The sequence below is a fragment of the Schistocerca nitens genome, chromosome 9 (assembly GCF_023898315.1).
Source record: "Schistocerca nitens isolate TAMUIC-IGC-003100 chromosome 9, iqSchNite1.1, whole genome shotgun sequence".
Taxonomy (NCBI): domain Eukaryota; kingdom Metazoa; phylum Arthropoda; class Insecta; order Orthoptera; family Acrididae; genus Schistocerca; species Schistocerca nitens.
In genome coordinates, this window is record NC_064622.1 from 353,144,287 (window position 1) to 353,170,065 (window position 25,779).

The following is a 25,779-nucleotide window of genomic DNA, read 5'->3' on the forward strand; positions in this document are numbered from 1 at the left end:
CATCACACAACACCCAGTCATCACGAGGCAGAGAAAATCCCTGGCCCCACCAGGAATCGAACCCGGGAACCCGGGCGCGGGAAGCGAGAACGCTACCGTGCGACCACGAGCTGCGGACTATGACTAACAATGTGGAACTTTGCTTACTAACTGATCACTGTGCACATGTGTGTTCTAGTGTAATTACCGTCAACTGTAATCAACACTGATATCAATGAAAGATAAATTTCTAACCTATTAAACAGGAAATAAAAAAAATTAACAGTCTGCCCAAAACTAGATGTTCCTTTAAGCCTACATATAAATCAGTAAAATATAACTTTATACTTACAAAGCTTAGTTGGGCTCTAGCTTCCAACAGCATCTCAAGCTGCGAAAATTGTGCAAGAAACTGTCCAATTTTTCTGAATGTTTTCTCCACAGTGAGTCATCTCTTTATACAAAATTTCTTTTACTGACTTCCATTTGACATTAATTACTGGAGCTTTAGATGGTTCCTCAGATTCTAGTAATGCTTGAGAAGAATACATGTATTTTATAGCTTCTTAAATGGCACTTCAGCACTTTTTAATCACAATGTCAGCAGTGTTCCTTGATATAAAGAACATGTATTTCTATAAAAGAATGAGATCAATTGTATATTCAACCACAAATAAATAAGATGTGCTTAACATTTATGTTTTTCAATTACATTTGGCTTTCTCAAATATATGCAACACTATCAATTATACACTGTGCTAACAATAGTCTATATATAGTTTTTTTACACAACTCCTTTAATTGTCTCTGAAAATTTAAAGTAAATAACAGTTCTAATTCTTAACAGATATTTGTCTTTTAAATTCTATACATGTATACTAAACTTTATCACATGGTATCTGGATTAGGTGTAACATCTACTAACACCAAATAAGAGCTGAAAACATTTATCACAATTCCAGGAAAATGAAAATTAGCAAAGAAGGACCGACATCAAATACACAGACATAAAAGGCATTTAAAACATTATTTGTACAATAAATAACACGAAACACAAAATTACTGTCATTATTAGATGTCTATTTACAGTGGCAAACTACAAGCTAATTTAGGAAATCATTCTCCTGATTTCAATTATGAAACTGCACTTGGATCACTGAGATTATATACATATTCAACTGATGTCAGTGGTCCAATGAAAAATGAATAGTGGGGTAAATATTAACTGACCATCAGCTCAGACACTTAGGAACCTATGAGACTGTGTTATATATTAGACCAATGAGTATTCATACCCATTTACTTCTAAAAAAAATGCCCAGTCAACACCAAGATCTGCAAGTTTCTTACTCTCAGATTGCTCCTTACATACTGAAGTTCATGTGGCAAAGCTTATTTCACACTAAACCCAGTTTTAAGTCTTCTAAACACAGCTTAAAAACTACGCTTGCAAAATGACATCTACAAAATAATGACTATTGTGCTGTACAAATAAGAAACACTCTTAAAGAGAGCTCACAACAGATTTGATTTTACTTAAACATAGACCAGTTTAAATTACTCTTGATAAAAATACAAAACAAAGGTTTGCTGTTATTTACATTCACACTCTAGATAAACACTTCCCTGTCTACAAAGAATATAGCAGTTGTATTGACAAGAGGTCACATATTATGTATTTTATATATCCTCTTCTTTCACAGAAAGCTGGGATTACCAATCATCTGCAAAAGATTGAAAAAGTCATTAATAATTGTATACTACATAAGACATCACAGCATCATTATTAAAGTAAAATTTAAATAGATGGGAAACTACTAACACTTGTTCAGAGTTCTCAGTGTACACCAATGTTCAATTAATTTTGTATCTTGAAATATTATTTTACACCTGAGTATCAATATATAATATTCTCCGAATCTATGGAAAAGTCAAGTTGATTTGCTATGAAATCCATCACAGAATCTACCTCAAAAAAGCAAACATTGCATTCTTCATTGCTTGATACTCTATGGACATCTGTGGGGAATACTATCCTTGAATCAAAGAAACAAGCAACTGAGGAAATTCAGGAAAAGTAAAGTAATATTACTCAGCGCAGAGATAATAACACAGCTGTGCCATACAAAAAGGCTCTTTTATATCAGCTAAATCATTGTGAAAAGGATAGGACATTACAGAACACTTTACAGGTGAATTATGAAGGAGAATGCATTTTCAGCAACATTAAATGATAATTTTTTGAAAGATTTCATGATGCCTTCAGCTGCCATTCTCTTTATTTCATGTATCATTGTATAATTTTGGCCTTAGGCCATTTCCAAGTATCTAAAACCAAAGCATTATACATCAGAGACAGTTACACTTGTGATTTTGATGTAGGAACAGAGACATTAGTTACACTTGTGATTTTGATGTAGGAACAAGTCATATCTGTAGATATACTAGGCACATGATAATTTACTTTATGGATGAGTTTTTAGTAGTAAATTATGCCATTATGTCATTGTTCCTATGATTCCATGTTATGCTCATAAAATAAATCCAAGCTGTTTTATACTATTTTAGAAGCACGTTACTTTCGAGCAGTTGTTGCAAAGGTCTTTGATATAAGGAAGATTATAATTATTTTACGGAAATTTGTTAATTAACCTGCATATGCTTTTGTTGTCAAATATATTTAACTATTGTTCATCATTGGTGTAAATATGTCTGTAAGCAATTTCTTTAAAATAATTTGCAAAAATTTGTTGTTTTATTGTGGTAGCATGTAATTTTCATTTTTGAATAGTTGGTACAAAGGTCTTATATATGAAAATTACAAGACACTGCAAGTTTTCCATTATGGGACCTGGAAATAATTACTATGTTCATGGCAAAAGGCCTTGGTTGATATGCTACAGATAATATAAAGAAACATGAAAAAGCAAAAAAAAAAAAAGACACACTTGCAAATTATTACATTTTGAGAACCATAGATATCAATGTTAAATCCCACATTCTAACCTGCGAAATGTTTAAGGAAATGTTACAAATATATCAGAAGACTACAGACCAACAGAAGACTCAATACTGTACACGGAGAGTTCTATAACTTTGAATACAACAGAACTCTTGATACAATGCCCAATATTGATAAAGTGCAAACCATAGCATTCATGTCTTACTGCCTGGCACAGAATATTGACAAAATAGCACTGATCTCAAAACTGCCTGACAAATACAAACTTTTGGAAGTGCTTGGGACTCATTAGTAAGGAGGAGTAAGCATTGGGAAACCTGAAATAAAGACTTCAAGAAGAAGAAAAAGATAAAATGAATAAAAATAAAGAAGAAATATGTTTTCCATTCAAAGCCACAGATTACAAGAAGAAAGGTCAAAATAAGAAAAACGATAAATCTGCAAAGTGCTTTGGATGTGGATGTTCAGGTCACCATGCAAGCAACCGTAAAAAGAAGCATTGTGGTGACATGAACAAAATACAGTGTTCTACATGTGGAAAATACCATCTGGGAGAGTGTTGGGCAACAAACAAACTACCCCTATCTAAAATAAAATAAAAAACATTCAACTGAAAAATGTTACTAAAAAGGGGAACGTGAGAAGATGAAGAAATCATCAAAGACATTTTTTCTTTTAGAAGTATTTGTGACAGTAAAAGAAGAGAGTAAGACTCATAAAATAGATACAAAGTTTGTTGTTGACAGTGGAAGTAATGAGCACATGTCACAGAAAAGGAAAATTATTTCAAATGTCAAGAGCTGCAAAGATACTAAAATTAAGATTGCAAATAGAAAGTTCATGTGTTTTAATCTTGCTGCTGAGTTTGCATCACGACAGCTGTTGTTGAAAAATGTGTCCCATCTCCCTGAATTGTCAAAAATTTTACTGCCAGCAAATGCCATTTCCGAAAAAGGATGAGTGGCAATATTTGACAAGGAAAAGATGAAGATTGTGAAAGATGGAGAGGTTATTTTGGAGGGCAACAAATCAGAAAATGGACTGCACATACTGACATAAGAAGTGACCATAAAAATAACCACCAATGATACAAAAGAAGAAAACCATTCAGCAGCACAAAAAAACTATGACGCCTGAATTTCAATTACCTGAAGAAAATATCAGAACTGTTAAAAGGTGTAGACAAAATTGTGTTGGAAGAGGACATGCCTTGTAAATATGTGTCATGGCAAAGCAAGTAATAAAATAATTCAACACTGTGCATTGCAGAGAAACAAGCAAGATCTCTTGAGATTATTCACACTGATGAATGTGGTAAGGTACACCCAACAACATATCTCAATGAAGGATATTTTTTAACATGTCCATTATACACATTTCTTAAAAGTTTATCTTCTGCACACAAAAGATGAAATGGAAGACCACATCAGAAAAGATGTAAATGAGAGTTAAGCTCATTTCAATCTGAAGACATAAAAAATAAAATGTGACAGAGGAGGAGAGTACAGAAGCACTGACTTCAAAGAAAGGTGTAAAAAGAAAGGTATAATGATTGACTACATTATTAAATAATTTCCTCAACTGTATGGTAAGGAAGAAAGAATAAACCTTAATATCACAAATAAAGTAAGGGCCATATTGTTTGATTCAAAAATCGGAAACAAAATGTGGGGTTTTGCTGTTCTGACTGCAGCTTATCTCATGAACAGAAGTTCTTGTACAGCTGTTGATGTGACTCCAGCTCACATGTGGTAGGGTAGAAGATCAAATTTGTAAAGACTGGATATTTTTGGATCTCTGGTGTTCACAAAATAACTTGGGTATTTAAAAGAACTGAATGTAAGAGGTGAATGAGGTGTTCTTGTAGGATGGGTATCTCATATGGCGTCCTAAGATTGGAAAATTTTCTGAAGCAAGCGATGCTGAGTGTATTCACCAATATGAAGACAAAAATGAGGAAACAAAAGAAGGAGGAACAAATGTAGCTGTAGAAATCCAAATTTTTGAAGAACTATATGAAAGAAGAAAAGAACCACAAGAACAAAGAGAAAAACCAAGAGAAAGAAGAGGCCATGTGGCCTCAGCAGCCAGAGACTGCGAGCATGTGAGTCTGAGTTGTGCTTGCGTGGATGTGTGTGCATGTTCTACATCCAATGAAGGCCTTGTTGGCCAAAAGCTCATTTTCTGACAGTCTTTTTGTTGTACCTATCTGTGACTCAGCATCTCCACTATATGGTGAGTATCAACTATCCTTTTTGCCCCTCCTTTTTCATAATATTGTTGGTAAGTCAAACTGCAACCATGGACAGTGTTTTGATATTTGAACTCACTACTGTTGAGTTTATGATGGAAAAAGAAGAGCAGGAATGAAAATCAGAATATCCAGAATGGATTACAGACCTCAGATATTTTGACGAGCACAGTTCAGTTTCCTAAGCTCATGCTGGCCGTTTGCATTCCAGTGGAAAGCACCTCTGAGCATATGCAGATGTAACTGATTGACCTGCAAGGGAATTCCCATTTTAATGGCAAGTTCTTTTACGTAAAAAGTGTCCATGACATCTCCATTGCTTTCCTCAGGTAGTTTTCCAAAGTCTCCTTAATGAGGTTGCAAACGTGCTACAATATTTTGATCAACAAATTTCTGTGAAAGACCTTATTTAAACTATGAAACTACGAGGGCAAATCAGACAGTCTTTGCCCCTCCTTTTTAGCCAAATTATGGCTGTATATGTAAAGTCAACATATTCATTCCCAGCTTTGGATCCTTCTTGGTTTGTGCAAGCCTTATCAGCTGGTAACTCCACTGCATGGAACTGCTGTCAGTTGTTAAAGATGATGGTTGTGCTTCACGTATTCACAGCATTAGAGCAACAAAGTTTGATTGATTTTCTATGAAGCAAGGTATGAACACACTTCGAGATCTACAGGAAATTCAGCCCACATATGGGGAAAACTGTCTGACTGAGAACTGTGAGATCATGGTGTTGTAAGTTCGACACAGTCCGTAAAGTCTTCAATGACAATGAGCGGTCCACGAGCTCGTGTTCGTCACTGACTGATGACAACACTTCCCTTGTAAATGCAATGGTGACAGAAGATCAGCATGTGCACATCACGGACATTTCCTGGGAGTTCAGCATATCATATGGGAGTGCTTACTTCATCGTTCATGGCCCTTAGGGTACCAGAAAGTTTCATCTCGGTGGGTGTCTCAGCTGTTGGATGACATGATGAAAGGCAAGTGAATGATGTCTTCACTGAATCATCTGGAATGGTATTCCAAGGAAGGTGAAGATTTCCTGGACTGCACCGCTACTGATGATGAAACATGGATACTGCACTACATGCCAGAATCCAAGCAGCAGAGCACAGTATGTAAACATCTGGATTCACCTGTGACAAAGAAATTTCTAGACGGTGCCATCATTTGGGAAAGTGATGTTAATAGCCTCCTGGTATAACTGTGGACAACTCCAACTGGATTTCATGCCACAAAATGCAACAATCAATGTTGACAGTTATCGTTCCACACTGTCGTGTCTGAGAGCTGCTATCAGACGAAGGCACTGATGGATTCTCAATGTGGACAATGTGATTCTGCTCCACGAGAATGCGAGACAACATATGGCAATCAGAACTGCTGAAAATCTCTGAGCATTTCACTGGGAGATTCTGGACCACCCACCACACAGCCCAGACCTCGCCACTAGTGATTAATCATACTTTTGAGAAGTTCCTGGCAGGGCAGTGATCCACAAGTAATGATGAACACAAGACATAAGTCCAACAATGGTTTCATAGTCAGCTGGATGAATTTTACCACAGGGGCACCTCAAATTTAGTGCTGTGATGGAACAAATACATAAACTAATGCGGGGACTATGTGAAAAAATAATGTAACGTACATGGAATAGGATGTGTATTTGCCATTACCTGCATGTACCTTACTTTGGCTCATAAAAAATAGGGGCAAAGACTTTCTGATTTGCCCTCATAAATGAGTCGTGATTACATGGCAACTTGAGTGTGAAAACCTGTGAAACTGTTCACATGTCAACAGTTTGTACCATATAAAAATCATGTATTCAGTGCACCAAAAATAATTAAATAATATTGAAAATTTATTTTGTATGTGATCTATGTTGTTGAGAAATGTGGAATATAAAACCAAGTGGTATGCAGTGTGATTCCTCTGCCATTTAAAAGCATCACATTCACAGTTTCCCCGTCTTCCCCCTCCTCACGCTCAGACACTGTGTCATGGCGTTGGGGTAGATGTGGATTAAAGCTGAGTGCTATGACACCTTTATCAGGTATTGCCCACGAGCTGAAATCCTGACTGATCTTGATGTAAAAGAAAAGTCTTCGTGGGATTTCCAGAAGGATACAAGGCACCTGAGAAAATTAGCCTGCTCAAGAAGGCACTTTATGGTTTGAATTAAGTTTCTCTGAATAAGAAACTGAATTAGTTTCTTAAGAATGAAAAACCCATCCAACTGAAATCCAACTATTGTACCTACAAATCAGATACTGAGAAGAAATTACACATTGACAATGGGTTTCTATTTGGAGAAGACGTCTGTCAAATGCAAAAGTCTTGCAATAAGTGGAGAAAATTTTTGACATTAGAGCTGATGAAGAACCGACAATTTATCTTGGCCTTGAGATAAAAAGAATGAAAGAAAGTACTTATATTCACCAAGAAAAATATGCTAAAGAAGTGATGAAAATGTATATAATAAATATTCAAAAACTATGACAACTCCAATTTCATGGCAAGGAAAAACTGAAGAAATCAGGGCAGCAAAGTCAAATGTTCCATATTGTAAAGTGATAAGCAGTTTTTTGTATTTAGCATGTAAAACCAGATTAGACTTGGCATATATAGCAAACTATGAAAGCAGATCAATGAGTAATCCAAATCATTCAGATATCCAAAATCAGATGAGTACTTTAAGGTACCTAAATTCAGCGACAGGGGTTGAAATATTCAACTTGTCAGAAAAAACAAGTACAAGAATAATTGGCTTACTGTGATGCACATTTCACAGGTGACAGGGAAGATAGAAAAAACACTACAAGTTACGTATTTCTGAACAATAATGTTCCAATCACTTGGTGCTGCAAGAAACAGTGTGTTGTTGCACTATCTACTACTGAAGCAGAATATGTATCTGCAGCACAAATGTCAAGAGATGAAAGTTCTGAAGTGTTTCATGGAACAACTGCTGAATAAAAACAGGAAAATTACACTCTGTGTGGACAACCAATGCGCAACAGCAATGATGAAATATAGTCAAACGTCAAGAAGAAGTAAGCACGTTGATGTGAAGTATCATTTCAGCAGTGATGAACTAAATCACAGCTTGTTTAACTTACAATACTGCCAAACTCGAGAACAACTTGCTGATATTCTAACTAAATTTCTCCAGGGTAGTGCTTTTAAAAGACTGAAAGAAAAGTTGATGTTTAATTGAAATTAAAATCTTTTGTTTGCTTTTATTAATTCAGAGACTATGGTCAGAACTGTTTTGTGAAATATCATACACTTTTGTTTAAGGGAATGTGTTGGATTTACAAAGATCCTACTAAAGAAAACAATCTGTATGTATTAATGTAAGATCTCTATTGGTTGCTATTTACAATAATGGATGAAGACTCATTTCTTTTTAGTCTTGTGGCTTTCTGTACTCTCTTAAAATAAAATAAGAATCTCCCCAGAATTTTCTGTGTTATCCCGAGTCATAGATTCCATAATGAGAAAAACTAAGGACAAATCAAACATGGGCATAAACTGAAATAAGTAATCTAGGCTTACCACATCTGTATTTTTCTGATAATACTGTTCTTCTGGTGGAAATTTAAAAAAATAATGATTACCAAGCTGGGTGGAATGGCCAGTTCTGTTCAGCCAAAAATAAATGACTATAACTCAAACACAAAGTGTACAAAAGGTGGATATCTATTTACTCAAATTATAGCGGAACAGAAAGTACAAGATGCTAACTGATCTGCGTATCTCAGCAATATTATCTGTAATGGTGGGTATATAGAAGCCAATTTTAGCAGCAGAAATGAGTAAGCTTTCGCAGTCTTCCAATGAATATCATCCATATGGCTAATAAACTCTTCAAGTATGTCCACAAAACTCTGGTTGTACTCCTCCACCATCCTACCAATGGCCACAAACATATGTGGGGCCTCGAAAATGTCAGTAAATTCAACACACACACTCTCAATGTTTTCCACCAATGTTGTTTGTTAATAATTTTGAAAGTCAGTTATTATAACCACATTTCATATGATGAAGTGCTGAGAATAAGTGGTCTATACAGCCTGCACAAAATCATTGCTGAAAGAATACTGAAGCTTGCTGGGCATGCTCACTACATGAAAGATGGAAGAATCTCCAAATAAGCATTGTTGTGGAAACCAACAGATGGATACAGAAGCAGAAGAACACCTTGTAACATTGGAAATGAACTATTGCAAAAGATCTCCAACCCATGGACACAAAATGAGAGGAAGCTGAAAATGCAGCAGCTGATTGAGTTTGCAGGAGGAAACTTTTCATCTGATGTGCTACTTGGCATTAGAGGAACTAATTCTTAGTAAGTACTCAGTTACATGTTCAGTTATTTGGCAAGTGACAACATAGTAAGATCACAACAGTTAAGGTGAAATTAGGTCAAGGGCACTTCAGTCAAAGTTACTAAACAGTTGTGTTTGGTGCTTGTAAAACATGCTGATGGATGAGAACCGGGTGTAAAGATAAACTTAAACTTGCAACATTTCTCCAATAAACTATAATGGTACACAATTTAAAATACACCCTTAATTAAGCACAAAGAAGAGAACTATTCATATAGACTTATACAAGCATGACACTTACAGGTGGAATGTTGACAGCTACAAGTGAAAACAGTCTGAAACACAATCCTTAAATTCTGACACTAGAATTTCTGTTTTTAACAGAGGATTCATTTGGGGATGTCTTTGCTTACAACTACTTTAAAAACAGTATACGGTTATATAAAAGTATACTGTTATATAACTTTCCAGAGTTTCTTAACCACGAACCTCTTCGTCATTCCTAAAATCCCTCAACATGCAAGCTAGCCTTTCACCTGCAGAAAGAACCACGAACGTCGTTTACAACTGTTTTGAAAACATCACCCCTGAATGACAAGATGAGCAGTATATGGTTGTATAAAAATAATCTCTTCCTGTTAACTTTCAAGAATTTCTTAACCTCAAACCTCATTGTCGTTCCTCAAAACCCTCAACATGCAAGCTAACCTTACATTTGCAGAAAGAACCACAATCCACCTACTAAAACTGATCCCAACCTTATAATCCTACCTGCTGACACAGGCTCTACTAGTGTTGCTTGGAACCACAAGGATTACTTGATGGAAGGATTTGTAGGTGTCAGATTCATTCACATCCAAACACTGCCACAGTGACCCCATTCCAGAAATCCAACAGGATCTCCAGTCTCTCCTCAAATCCCTATGTCAATCCCAGAACCTCTCCCTGGATTACACCTCTCTCCTCAGATCTACAATTCCCCATACTCCTATCTTCTACATGATTCCTAAAGTCCATAAACCCAACCACCTAGAGTGCCCCATTGTGGCCAGTTACTATGCCCATACCGAGAGAATCTCTGCTCTCATAGATCAACACCTTCAGCCTATTACCCACAACCTACCCTCCTATATAAAAGATACAAACCATTTCCTCCACAGACTCCCCACAGTTCCTGTTCCTTTGCCACAAGATGCCCTGCTTGTCACTACTTACAAAACCTCTCTTTACACTATCATCCCTAATGCCCATGGCCTTTGCCACTATCTAACACTACCTGTACCAATGCCCAATGGATTCCAAACCTACAACCTGCTTCCTGGTCACCATGGCCAACTATATCCTCAACCACAAATGGGTATCACCTACAAATAAACCCAGAGTGTGGCATTGGTTGGCTGCATGGCACCATCCTATGCCAGTCTCTCTGCAGGTCATCTAGAGGAATCCTTCCCATTCACTCAGAATCCCAAACTCCTCACCTGGTTCAGATTCACTAATGACATCTTTGTGGTCTGGGGCAAGGGTGAGGACAGACAGATTATCCACTTTCCTCCAGAACCTCAAAACCCCATTTGCTTAACCTGGTCCTCCTTAACCCAACAAGCCACCTTATCCTTCCCACACCTCTCACAGTGATATTCCAGCACCCACCAAACCTACACAATAGCCTTGTCCATCCCTATTCAACCACTGCTCCCAACCCCTTGCCTCATAGCTCAGATCCCTGTAATAGACCTCGATGTAAGACCTGTTCCATATACCCTCCCAACACCATCTACTCCAGTCCAGTCACAACTATCACCTATCACATCAATGGCAGGTCTACCTGTGAAACCAGTCCTGCGATCTACAAGCTATGCTGCAACTATTATTCTGCATTCCAAATGGGCATTGCATCAAACAAGCTGCCTGTCTGCATGAACGGACACTGACAAACTGTGACCAAGAAACAGCTCGACCATCCAGTTGTTGAGCACACTGCCCGGCACAATGTTCTTCATTTCAATGACTGCTTCACAACCTGTACCATCTGGATCCTTCTCATCACCAAACTGCCCAGGTGGGAACTATCCCTGCAATATAGGCTACATTCCTGTAACCCTCCTTGCCTCAATCTTCGTTAGTCACTGTACTTCACCCAGCTATCCCCTTCCTTGTTCCCACTCCAGCACTGCACAGCCTTCTATTCCACCAACACTCCCACAGTCTTTTTACTTCTCTCCTTTTCCGCTCCTGCCCCTGTCTAACCTCCCGACTGCACCTAGCAACCCAAGCGCATTACTGGCCACGCCCACAAGCAGCATTACACCCTCCCCCACCCCAAACCCTGATATCCCCCCCCCCTCCAGCCTCTTGCTTACTCCCATCATGCATTGTTGCTCGTAGTCTGGCCTCAGCAGCCACAGACACTGGTCGTGTGTGTGTGTGTTGTGTGTGTGTGTGTGTGTATGTTTGTGTGTGTGTGTGTGTGTGCGTGTGTGTAGTCTAATTCAGAAGAAGGTCTTTTGGCCAAAACCTTACTTGTTTAGCAGTCTGTGTGTTGTGCCTGTCTGTGACTCGGCATCTCTACTATGTGGCGAGTAGCAGTCTATCCTTTTCGTAATACTGTCATTACTCCATCCCAGATTTTCCATCGCTTAGTTATATCATCAGTAGGGTTCAGCTAAACATGCAGTAAAAAATGACAAAATATGTACTTATAATATGGGCGTAAAAATATAAAATATGGAAAAATTATGGAGACAAAAAACTACAATTTTCAAACAAACCACGCTTTATTACACCAAAAACAAACAATTTTATGCTTCTCCAGTTTCATGCGCTTTTTTTTTCAAAATTAAAACTATTTCTGTTTGAACAGAAGAATTGTATTGACAAAGATCTTTGAAACTGCAGGATGTGACTGGAGCAAACTTAAATTTGGACAATTCTGGAACTGAGTATGGGACATGAAGTTCATCATCTATTCTTCCATACAGCATACTGTTAACTTTGTCAGCAGATTAAGACCTTTATTTTTCTCAAGTGCCTAGTTCAATTTTTCCTTTACCAACTCAGCAATGGATCCTTCTGCTTTGCTAATTTTCATTTTTATGCCTTTGATAATCTTTACATTATGTCCATTATAATTATCCGGGCTGTTTTGCTGTGGTCGGTTGATGAATTCTGTGTCAATTCCCAACGTTTCGTCTCCGACTGCAGGAGACATCTTCAAGGGGGTCCGTAGCTCGATGGAAGGTCCAACACACCCACTGGCTCGCTACTGACAGTAGTCATGGACATGATCATGGACGGCCATGAAAATCTACATGTTAGTATCAATCTTTACATTGTCTTTCAATTATGTTCAAGGGTTTTCCAGTCCCTTAATATGATGCAACAAAAAACAATAATTGTTTTTGATGTGCACTAAATCACTCTGTAGAGTATCATTTTCAGAAAGTTCTTTCGTATTCAAAATACAAGCAGACTCATCTTCAAACTGAAAAATAATTGTTTTAATGTCACAGAAATCCTCAACATAGTATTCAACTTGTCAGCATTGGTTCTGGTGGCAAAATAATATCGGGATACACCTCTTTAAATTTCGAGAGCCTACTGGTAGCTTTCAAAAATATTTTCTTCATATTTGATATTAAACTATCAACTTCTCTTCTTTATCCTTATGCTTTCAACTAATCTATTTCTTCTGCATTCCAAACACACTACATAGAGCATTTTAATGTATAAGACATTCAGGAATGCTGCAGCTTTAACCATATAGGGTGCAGCATTGGTACAATGTTTGTTGGTTACATTTAGGAAGTTCTTCAAATGCCAACAGAAAGGATTTGCTTGATTTATCTTCAGATAGTCATCCAATTACTACAATGCCAATGCACTGCCTTGGGTGGCCATAGTCTCATCGATTGTGACCCATATAGGACCATCCTGAATTACGTCTCGAATCGACACCGTACAATCCTTGTAAATGCTGCCGACATAGTTTTTTTTAAATGTAGAAAAAAAATGGTTCAAATGGCTCTGAGCACTATGGGACTCAACTGCTGAGGTCATTAGTCCCCTAGAACTTAAAACTAGTTAAACCTAACTAACCTAAGGACATCACAAACATCCATGCCCGAGGCAGGATTCGAACCTGCAACCGTAGCGGTCGTGCGGTTCCAGACTGCAGCGCCTTTAACCGCACGGCCACTTCGGCCGGCTTTAAATGTAGATTCATCAGGAATATGTTTGCCTGAATATCTCTCTAGGATGCTTTTTTAAAAAATGGGTTGTTTAATTTCCATACAGGTATATCTGCACATACAATGGCATAACACATATCTTTCGAGAAGGTAGAACTTTGGGACCCACTGGCTGTTGCATCATCAAAAAACTGTTGTTTGAATTGATTCTCTTTTTAATTTCTACCTGTGTTTTTAGGTAGATAGGCACTGTGATATTAAAAAAGTTGCTCAGTTGACACAGCTTTTCACAGGTATTACAGAACAGTACTTTGCAGTCTGTACTCAAAGACTGCTTTGGAAATCTTCACTCTATTTTTGCAATTTCAAACACAACAGTTGCTTGTACATGAAAGAACATAGATGTGTAAAAAATACAATGATGCACAGCAGCAAACATCATTGTTATCAACAGCAAATGACATGGATGTGAAGTTATACATAAGGCTAGCAAAATACTTGTGGAGGTGTGCATCAGATGTTGCGCATTGACTGAAACACTCGAGTATAACAGTGAGGGAACATTTAATGCTGAAGCCTTATTGTGCACGTTGGTGGCATGAACTATCCAACCTGATTGTAAGGTCTAACTGGAGTTCCACATGAAAGATAATTGAATGACAAAACAGAAAATATGTAGAAACAGAAATCACGTAACATATCTATAACGAAAACAGCATATGAGGCACTGTCTCTAAACTTCTTAGTAAGCCCTTGTACTCTAGTTTCAACTGACAGGTTTCACAGATGTCAAAGAGTACCAACAACCTTAGTCATCGAAAGAAATTGTGTTTTAGCTGCCTTAATTTAATATCACATTCATTACTACAAACAAGTGTCACATTTTATAACAGTGTGTTTATAAATATGCTTTCATGAAATCTTATAACTTTGGTGAGACAGTTTCACTACAGGAATGACTGGTAGGGAAGGGCATGTTCACAGCAGTGGAAAACCATGTCAAAAACTGCCCAAAAACATAATTTCTGTGCTTCGCTATCCTGAAGAGATTTTGCTTATTTCCCTCTTCCCACAACATTAACAGGGTTGTAGGCTATCTGAAAGACTAGGCTGCTTCAGATGGTGCGATTTGTGCTTTCGGCTCGTCCATTCCGAGACCAAGAATCTCACTTTGAAGTGTCATTTAATGAATTTTTTAATGCTATTACACTTTAAAAAGATCAGTTTTATATAATGTGTTGAAAATATGGACTTATGCAATTCTGATACAAAAATATGGACTAAACTTTGAAATATGGAAAATGAAAGTTACATTTTCAGACTTCAAATGTCATGATTTATGTAGAAAACTACTACTAAAAGAGTGAAAATTATCAAAACAAAAAAATAATTAGTTATTTGCAAAATAATTTAAACAGATAGATATAAATTCTACTCATCAAGCGGTGGTGGCAGGAGAACACACACACAAAAGGTTTATCTTTCACAAGCTTTTGAAGCAAATGTCTCCGCCTTCAGGCAGAAGAGTTCAAGGGGACAGAAGAGAGCTGAGGGGAAAGAGACGGAAAGGTTTAGGTACAGTGCAGAGAAGTCAACCAGAACCCTGGGTCTGGGGAGATTTACCAAATGGGATGAGAAGGAAAGACTCCTTCTCATCCCATCCAGTAAGTCTCGTCTGACCCGGGGTTCACTGTACCCCTTACCCTAAACCTCTGCATTCCTTTTCTTTCACCCCTCTTCCTTCCACTTTAACTCTTCTGTGAGAAGAAGGAGCCACTGGCTTCAAAAACTTGTAAAAGTAAAAAAAAAAATTGTGTGTGTGCGTAGACCGTTAAATTCTGTATATGTCCAAGCAAATCTGAACATGTCCTGGAATTTTGGAGAGCGAAGTTGATTATGTGTGAGTGCTTGAACTTTGAATTATCTGAAAATAAAAAATTAAAATTTTCACCCAAGAGAAGATTTGAGCCAAGGACCTGTCGTTCCACAGCTGCTCACGCTAACCACGGCGCTCGTAAGCTAACATTCTCATTGATGTTGCCTACCTTGGGCATGGACTACTCAGTTTGTATATTTTGCTTATTTTTTTCATAGTTCCACACAACTTCTTCCTGTTTTCTCGATTGATCTGTGTTCAGTTTTTCAAGGCCTATCCCTGTACCAACTTATAACTAAATCTGAGGGGGGTGCGATGGGGAGGTTCCCTTGTTAGCATCCTCCCAATCATATATGTCGGCAACCCTCGGGCAAGTCATGGCGTCCCAGAACTCAGTGCTGCTGCGCCCCGACTGAACTTGTGCCGCATGCCAACTCAAACACTGCCAGGTCCGAACTCCACTGCTGGCGCGTTCCAACTGACTTCATTGCCCGATCCGAACTGCACTGCTGGCGAATTCCAACCCGTTAGACCACACACGACGACCAGGAAGTAATAGCAGTCCAGCAAAGATAATACGGCAGGGCCTATATCGATAAGCGCTGCTGCTGCCGCTCACGGGCAGGCAAGGCGGCAACTCAGTGAAACCAGTAACTGAAAGTTAACATAACGAGGCGACAGTACGGTAAAAACTGGGTGTTAAATAAGAGATGGGACAAATACGAATCACGCACGGCTCAATTACCTCGTTTTTTTCTGAACAGAAACAAAGAATACAGTAATGACATCACTGACACAACAAGAATCAAAATTCCCTGTATTTCAAATAAAGAAAATCGACCATGGCTAGTAGCTCCTTCGTCTTTCCAGCACATAATTTGCTGGTCAGTAGAAGATGGGGAAGTTTCATAGGATGGAAAGATCATGCAGTTTGAAACCTAAAAGCACCCAATATTTTTCTTTACACTGACGGAAAAAAGGTGTTGTGCGGCATAAACGGAAGTTTGTAGGCATGTTGCTACAGCTGAAATATAATGTCTGTTCAAATGTCGTACCAGTAGCGCCGCTATGAGGATACAAATCAGGTTTGCTTTAAATACACGCTGAAACGGTCGTAAATGTTAGTTACCTTAGAGATCAGACATTGTCAGTTGATGTTGGTCAAGAAGGCCTTTAAGGTAACAAACACCATTACTAACACCCCCCTGAGTTTGAACGAAGTCGTGTAGTAGTGCTACGAGAAGCTGTATGTGCCTTCTGCGCTATTGCAGAAAGATTTGGCAGGAATGTAGCGGCGGTACATGATTGCTGGCGGCGGTGGTAGCGGGAATGTACGGTCGCAAGGAAACCGGGCTCCGGACGACCTCGTGGCACTACCGAGGGGGAAGACCATTCAGCAGCAGTTGGCACCACAGAGAGACAACCAACTGTTACAAACCGGTTGCTTCAAGGACAGTTCTGAGCCAGACACCCTGTAGCGTGCACTCCGCTGACCCCATACACCGCAATCTGCGACTTCGGCGGTGTCGAGCGACTGCTCATTGAGGACAACATGGCAACGTGGTGGTCTGTTGTTTTTTCTGATGAAAGCTGGTCCTGCCTCTGTGGCAGTGATGATTGTGTGTTGGTCAGAAGAAGGCCAGTTGAGGCCATGCAACCAACCTGTCCTCATGCTAGACACGTTGGACCCATACCTGGAATTATGGTCTGGGGTGCGATTTCTATGGCAGCAGGAGCACTTTCGTGGTTCACTCGCGCACCCTGACTGCGAAACTGGACGTTAGTCTGGTCTTTCGGTCTTTTGTGCTGCCAATCACGAACAGTGTTGCATGGGATGTTTTACAACTCGATAACGCTCACCCACATACCTCTGTTGTGATCCAACATGCTGTGCAAAGTGTCGATATGTTATCCTGTGCTGCTCGATCACCAGATCTGTTCCGTCGAATAAATATAGGACATCATCGGACGAAAACTCCAACATCGTCTGCAAACAGCATTAGCCGTCCATGTATTGACCGACCAAGTGCAACAGGCATGGAACGACATCCCACGAACTGACATCCGGCACTTGCACAACGCAATTCATTCATGTTTGCATGCTTGCGTTCAGCATGGTGGCGGTTACGCTGGTTATTAACGTACCAGCATTTCACATTTACTTTTACTCTAACCCTTGAATATGTTTCATATTTCATTATGCTACACAATATGTAGTTAAATTCTAATGATATCAGCTTACATCACGTTGTGGTTGTCAGTTCTGAGCAACAGCTGTCCCTTTCTTCGCTTTTATATGGTTTCCTTGATTTCTTAGCTCAGTATTGTCGTTAATGTTTCTACTCTTGCCTTTCCTTTTAATCACAATGCACTGGATCAAAATATTCAAACTGACAATAACTGAAATGAAGTGAAATGTGCTACTACTTTTTGGTTGTAGGAAAGCGAGCGAGAAACAATTTCAGCGTTTCCCATTTCCAGTCTTCAGTTGGCGATATTCTGCAGTTTTCCCTACGCCAAGTTCCCTGTGGTGCTTGCAGTGCCCCACGCGGCTGTGATATACTGTTAATAACTTCCATTTACTGTGTATTGGTCAAAGAGGTAAATGGATCGATCTTCAGATCCAAAAATAATATTTTTCTTCAGACATTTGCAAAAATCTCACTCAGCTTGTTTCGAAACAAGTGAAGAGATCCGAACTAATGTCTCTCTTCCTTCCTGCCTCCATTTCCTAGTAGAGGTCACATGAAAGTAACTGTTCTTGCTCTAAACTGTGCGTTGATCATATGCATAGACTGTGGACCAGCTCTTAATAAACCAGGCGATGTATCAAAATCTTTTATCATATGTGAGGATCAATGTGAATCAACATCCTGAACGATTTTCTTTCTACCTTTTTAAATCTTAGCGCTATCGGTAGCAAAGTTCGACTGTATGTTATCCGTTACGAAGAATTCTTCTTCAATTATACGAGAGGTAAAGCTTTAATTAATCCGTAGGTGTAGGCCGATGTCGCCACAAGCAATAGGAACACAACCCCAGCAGAGATCGATTAGACGAGATAACTTTCCTACAGATACAAGCATTTTCCGGAAATAGCTCCTCACAGCTTTCGGCGTCAATCACAAAATCATTTATACGTGTGTAAACTGTAACGCCGATGTAGCACTCCGCGATGTAATTCCGAAATTATTAATGCGTCTCTATTTTGTCTGTGTTAACAGCGGCGTGATGAGTTCTACTTGCTAGAGTAGAACGAAACTTCTTCCAAGAAGCAGAAATAAAGCTTATTCAGACGCCTGACATAAAATTCACAACGGCTTGCGGTTGCGTGATGCACATAAACAGGAAGCCGACATTTTCCGGGATGAGGTCTGATAAACAGCATCCCATCTCCAGCCAGATGAAGTACCAGACTCTGCGCCAGACTTCAGCTAATTCAGTTGCCGTTTAACGTCCGAGATGCAAGTTGCACGGTTCGTGCTGTGTGTACTGCCCCTTACCACTCTTGCTTCGAGCAGACAGATCGCTCATATCGGGCTCCTACGGCAGAAGAGCATCGACTCCAATGATTTGGAAAATAGAGGAAGCGAGCTTGTTGTAGAGAGTGGAAGACTAAAGGATTACGGGTTTGATGCGACAGGTGGTCTGGAGAAAACGCCTCCTGGAATTTCCGCAACAAATGGAGTGCAGGAACCGATTCTGGCGAAAACTGAGTTTGTCTACAATGAAGGCAAGGACTTCCGGAGACCGGTTTCATCTTCCGATGAGTCTATTGGTAGCGTCGTGGAGTTTCAAGAAGAATACAAAGAAGCCGAACGTAAGCCATTTTCACCACCGATTGGGAGGATTATCTTCTCCTTCGCCACGCGTCGCTTGGAAGGTGACGCTGAGAAGACAGACGACGAGAGACCCTCAGGAAATAACATCGGAGTTACACCTGGAGAGCACGAACCACAGAGGGAGGACGCTAACTCCGCACACAAAGATGACAACGGCAACGTCGATCGCCCGTCTCGCAAGCAAGACGGGGACTCGTCAACTGGCGGAAATCTCGTCCGGATCCGACGTGGTGTCTTCTCCGTGCCGGGCATTAAGACGATCCCGGAAGTGCTGGACATGGGCCGTGGCAGGTGCAGAAATCCGCACCGCCTGGGCCGCGGCCAGGTTTTCTGCCGCCCAGTGTGGTAGGCAGCTCTCATGTTCTTTTAATCTCTCGCACTCGTGTATAGGTCGCCTTCCCCTGTTTGCCTTCCTTTCCTTTGCCCTCCTCTCTGTCTGCCCGAAACAGTAATCCACTAACAGCCTCCCCCTCGCATATTCCTTACCCGAGCCCAACATCTTGTTACAGCGATACAAATAAAGTCAGTTCAAAAATCGTATTTTTTCTACATTTAATAAATCTAGCCACGAATAGCTTAAAATCGCATGGGTCCCTATTCAGCGAAATGTACTCATATTTTTTAACTGTATTATTTTATATCAGTAAAACAGTTGAAAGAAACCTCGAATAAAGTGTTATTTCATTTATTTCAAAAGTAACTAGCGTCATGTACCTTGATTTTTGAATCATCATCTCAGTAACAAGTCAACACTTCTCGGACTGCTACATTACTAAAACTATCCTTCACTAATGACTTATTCTCCAGAAGTAAAATAAAAAATACATCAAGCAAATGTCATTTATTTACTAGGGGAATATAAACCAGCATGATCGCCTTTCTTATAGCTTTCTTCGTTACAAAGACACTGTATTGCTCTAATATATATATATATATATATATATATATATATATATATATATATATATATATATATATATATATATATATATTAGTCAGGAACAATACTTACAATTTTGGGTCTGCATAAGCTGCCAGTTTATTGGAGCTAATACTTCTACAAAAATATACAATCAATCCATTCCTCACTCTTAAGATTGCTTATACTACGTTTGTTTCAGCAAAATAACCAGATAACCAGATTTTGGCCTAAGCGTTTACTACTATCTTGGTACATAAATTATACACCCATGCTGGGAAAATTTACTTTTTTTCTTATTATTCACCCTAATATCGCTTTTATACTATTGAGTATCAAAGAAGTCTTTAGTAAAAAACGTATTCTTACATCCTCAGAAGTTATGTACTGTACACTGTATGCCTCCGAAGTGTTGTAATTATGAAACAGAATGATAATCTCTTTTCGGGTTTGCTATATATATAAGCAGCTGTATCTTGCAAATGAGACGATTTATTTTACTTACTGTACATATGTTCAAGAGCAATCAAAGCCTTTTTTGCTCTACTAATAAATAAGTATTATGCGAAATAGCTCTTCATATAATAAATTTATTTCCTTTGTTTTTTAGAGTAGCAATAACTCGGTGATGTTATACTTCCCTAGTCAGAGATCACTCATTCTAACTCTTGATTATTTCTGGTAAAGAGATTCTTGCAAATCGTTTAAAAGATTCAAAACTAATTATTCGCCCCGCATTTACCAAACTCATTGAATTAGTTTTAATCTGACTGCGATTTCTTGGAGGTGAGTTGAGAATGAGGGTAAAAAGTGTTGTTAATAACTGACGTCTTGGCTGCACTGCCAAACCAGTCTGTAGTGTTGGAAGTACTGGAATGTGTTACAAGCAGTATGCGTTTGGACGGGCACGAGTGAGTAGAAAGAAGGGGGAGGAAGAGATGGAGAGTGAGTGCGAGGAGGACGAGATGGACAGACAGGGGGAGGAGGAGCAGTAGGAGGTGGACAGATGGGTGATGAGGAGATGGATAGGCAAAATGGGGAGATGGATAGATAGAGGAGGAAGGAGGGGATGAAGAGATAAAGGGGAGGAGCAGATGGATGGGGAAGAGAGGAGTAGATGGACAGAGAGAGGGGTGTGTGGAGATGGACAGAGAGATGGATGAGGAGGTGGATAGAATGGGGATAAAGGAGTTGGACAGATAGACGAGGAAGAGGAGATAAAGAGATGTAGGTAAGGAAGAAATGGACACACAGGGGAGGAGCAGATGGACAGAGAGAGAGAGAGGAGTAGGAGATGAACAGAGAGATGGGTAAGGAGGAGATGGACAAAATGGGGGTAAAGGAGGTGGACAGATAGATGAGGAAAGAGGAGATGGATGGAGGAGAAGGACAGATAGAGGGGGATTAGAAGGTGGACAGACATGGGACGAGAGGGGTAAGGAGGAGAGCGATAGAGAAAGGGTGAGGAGATGAACAGAAAGAGGGGTCAGGAGGAGGTGTGTGCAATACATGTGACATATGCATACACAGGTGAAGCCACCGGTAAAAAGCCAGTTGATCGCAAGTTGTAACAGTTTTTGTCAATGCGTCACATTTTAGACCTAAACTGTAGACCTAAGGACAGAAAAATTTTCGTATCACACTCCATAATTCGGTGTCACGCAGTAAAACGTCGTGACATTTTAGCTGTGAAAGCCTGATTTGTGTAATCCTTAGTGCAGGAAGCTGGACACCTTACACTGCAACATTCAGTGCAACACAATGGGAACACAGACGTATTTTAGTGGATGGAATATTAAACATGCATGAAACCTGGATGATAAACATACAGACTGTATACACACAATGTGCTGGAAGATGAAAATTAGTGATAGTGAAATAAAATAGGTTCCAAAACCAGCACTAATTGTGAGATAGTCTAACGAATAGATGCCAGGGTTTGACAGTACTCTGTTTGTTCAACTGTGTCGGTCTACGCCATTTGGTGGAAGGTTACGCCAACAAATTACTTTCAGGTGAACAAAAAATCACTGTCGTCAAAATGTTTCGTAGAGAATGGTCAAAATAGTGCACAGTATAGAATAGTGGAAGAGAACATGTATATAACTCCATCTTGAAAAATATTTGCAATACTTAAAAAGGGGGTTAATGACATAGCATGGCGTCGAGTGTGTTCTTGAAATGTTAGAAAATATGATTTCTTATGTAAATGATACTTACTTCTATTGTTTGAAAAACTGAGCAGTGATGAGCAAATAAGCCTAAATAGTGTTATATTATCGCCAAATAACTGCTAATGGTAAATTTTTGACCGAAAATGCACGCCGCCCACAGCATATGCAACAGGTACTGTACTTTATGGGTAAACCGCCATTGAATTGACTCTAGCATTAAATAGAAACAGTATCGGTTACTCAGAGACTGAAACCATTTAAACATCCTGAATCTCAAGACATTGTGGATACCAACGAGAAGTTTATTACCCAACGGAGGTGGTCGCCTAAGCTGACGTTCACATTTGAAGGTAAACAGACGAGGTAAGTTCTTATTTTCACTAACTATCACATAAAATTACATGAGCCGTCAAGACCTAGATAGCTCACAAGATGCTGCGAAACATACGTCTAACGGAGATGCATGTTAGCAGCAAATCCTAACGCCTGAGTATTTTGGCAGTATGTTGCAAGCAAGACTACTTAAACAATTCGTGTTACAACTGCAACAGCATCTATATGAAGTTAAGTGAGTGACCTTAAATTTTTCAGATTTTTCAGTTACATTACTAACAAGTTTGTCGGACAGAACTATCTGCATGCTAATTTAAAAGTTTTCCGAATTTTCCATCAGTCCGTCAGTGTAACATTTTTTGCTTTTACTGCTATGATTACTTTATTATCAGCATTAGACATCGCTGATCCATGTAGGAGCGTAATCTGGAAAGTTTCCCACCTAACAAAAAGTAACGTATTTTTTCGTCAAATTTATATTTATTTTTCAGCATAATCTCCTTGTAAGTCTATACACTTCTCTCAGAAATGCTGCCCTCGCTTTAATTCGTCCTAAGGCGAAGGTGATGCTCTCTTCATTCGACGATAATTTCTGTCCTCGGAGTTAAACTTTTACCAGAGGGAACAAAGAAAAGTCGGAGCTCGATCAGGTGAGTAAGGAGGATGGTTGCCCAGCTGAAACCGCAGTTCGTGGATTTTCACCACGGCACCCGCTCAGGTGTGAGGCGTCACAGAATGAGCAATTGTGGCACACAGCGCGCGGTCAGTTTTCTCATTCCTAAATGTACAATCAGTATGTGACAAACACATTCCTCAATTATGCTCATAACCTCTGCTATCTCCCTTGTCTAAATTCGACAGTCATCTAGCACAGTTTGGTGAACTTGAGCAAACGACTGTCAAACAAATCTGAGGGCCCTGAATGGCTGAATGTTTGATGAGTACCTCACTACGTAAGTCCAAACAAATGCCCAACTTTTATTGACATGTGCTGCTGACAGGCAATTAGATTTAAGATTTGGTCGGCAGTCTGCAGCAATGTATTTCATGCCGCAAGTGTGCGAGCAACATAAAACAATTTTAGACCAGGTACGTTTTTATTTTTTGTTCATTATTGAGTGACAAGCAAATTTCTCAAATTACTAGATTATTTTGCGTCTGCAGAGAGGTCCAATCGGGGCTGTAATTACAGTATGATAGTGAAACTTTGTAAACATTCTAATGCGTTAATGCGAAATCGATTTATAGTGGAGAAAAGTTAGTTACAAACTTGGCCACCAGGTGCAAATCTAGTGCTGTGAATGCAAAAAGAACTATTTAAATGTTTCCATGTGTAATAGATCAGGAATGAGACGTAGGCAGAAAAGGTCAAGTGAGAAAAGCCGGCCGGAGTGGCCGAGCGGTTCCAGGCGCTACAGTCTGGAACCGCGCGACCGCTACGGTCGCAGGTTCTAATCCTGCCTCGGGCATGGATGTGTGTGTTGTCCTTAGGTTAGTTAGGTTCAAGTAGTTCTAAGTTCTAGGGGACTGATGGCCTCAGCAGTTAAGTCCCATAGTGCTCAGAGCCATTTGAACCATATTTGAAGTGAGAAAAACACCATGTTGGAGTACAAATGTTCAAATGTGTGTGAATGTCTAAGGGACCAAACTGCTGAGTTCAACGGTCCCTAGAGTTATACACTATTTAAACTAACATAAACTAACTTATACTAAGAACAACACACACACATGCCCGAGGGAGGACTCGAACCTTCGGCAGGAGGGGCCGCACGGCCAGAAGAGTACAAAGAGCAAGGTTCTTGTTACTGATGATATCAAGGACTTTGATAAAAGCCGTTACCGTTGCTAATTTGATGATTTCGTAGCCACTGAGCCAGTGTGATAAAACAAAGCTTAAAGAAGCTCAGATAGTTATCTGCAGCAAATTCAGAGTGAGATATCGACTAAAGGCACACAAAGTGACTCGTCATGACCGGCGAGATGTTAAATTCCTTCAGAACAACGTTGCGATCGGAGTTTGTACGTGGACTGTTAGGAATGAGAAAGTTACTAGGAATAATAAGTTCCCTTCGATGCCGATATGCTATGAAGATACAGCTGTACTACTCCAGCTGAATATGGATGAAAACTCGAGTGGTCTCTCGTAACATTTATCTTGCCAGTGGCTGTGTTCAGCCAGTACATGTACGTTTCGCAGCGTGATCCTACAAAATCTGCCGTTGGCCAGTCTCTTGCCTGCTTCTTGTTTGATAAATAAACGAGTTCTTGGGTGGGAATACGGAATTCTTAAATTTCTCCATATGGTACCACGTCACTTTACATTGACGGTAGGATGTGTGAAATATGAAAACTATTTACATTCAAGGAAAATCATTGCGGCTCGTTGAAGGGCCTTTGAACAAACTCGTTGTGGAAATGGTACCTACAGAGTTCGGAGGTATATAATACAAGCAGACTTGTGTACACGGTTTCACGCAACGTGTTCGAACTATCATCACATCCACAGCAACCAGTCACCATGAATATTGCTGACTTCTAGTAAATGAGTTTTCGCGCCCCATGTCGCCCGTCGCCGTCGTAAATCAGTGTAATATCTCGACGTTTACGATTATCTTCATATGCCACGGCAAAGACTGCTTTATCGACCAACTTAAAAAACGAATATTTTGAAAGGGTACAGTACCGCCCAACATTGAAAATAGGTACGAAATTCTTGTCAGAACAACACATTTTTTGTGTAAAAGTAACTCAATTTCAATTAATACAGCGAAGCCGGATACCAGTGTGGGAAAGAATGACAATTTATTTATTTAATTGATCACATGTGCACTCCCTCAAAATAAATCCCTACATCCAGTTTGGTGAGATCTGTGAAATGAATAAATGTATGGTCGTCTGCTAACCACAGAT

At 39.4% G+C, this 25,779-nt stretch overlaps 1 protein-coding gene across 2 annotated transcripts in view; it reads left to right on the forward strand.

Annotated features, from left to right (window-relative positions):
* LOC126203886 (uncharacterized) overlaps positions 1–20,080 on the forward strand; it is a 158,511-nt gene extending 138,431 nt beyond the window's left edge. The window contains exon 2 of one of the 2 annotated variants that reach the window (XM_049938268.1): positions 19,485–20,080. In XM_049938268.1, coding sequence (XP_049794225.1) covers positions 19,485–19,792 — 308 coding nt within the window. In that variant the 3' untranslated portion in view covers positions 19,793–20,080. The remainder of the gene's footprint in view (positions 1–19,484) is intronic. The other variant, XM_049938269.1, reaches the window with a different exon arrangement.
* The last annotated feature ends 5,699 nt before the right edge of the window (positions 20,081–25,779 follow it).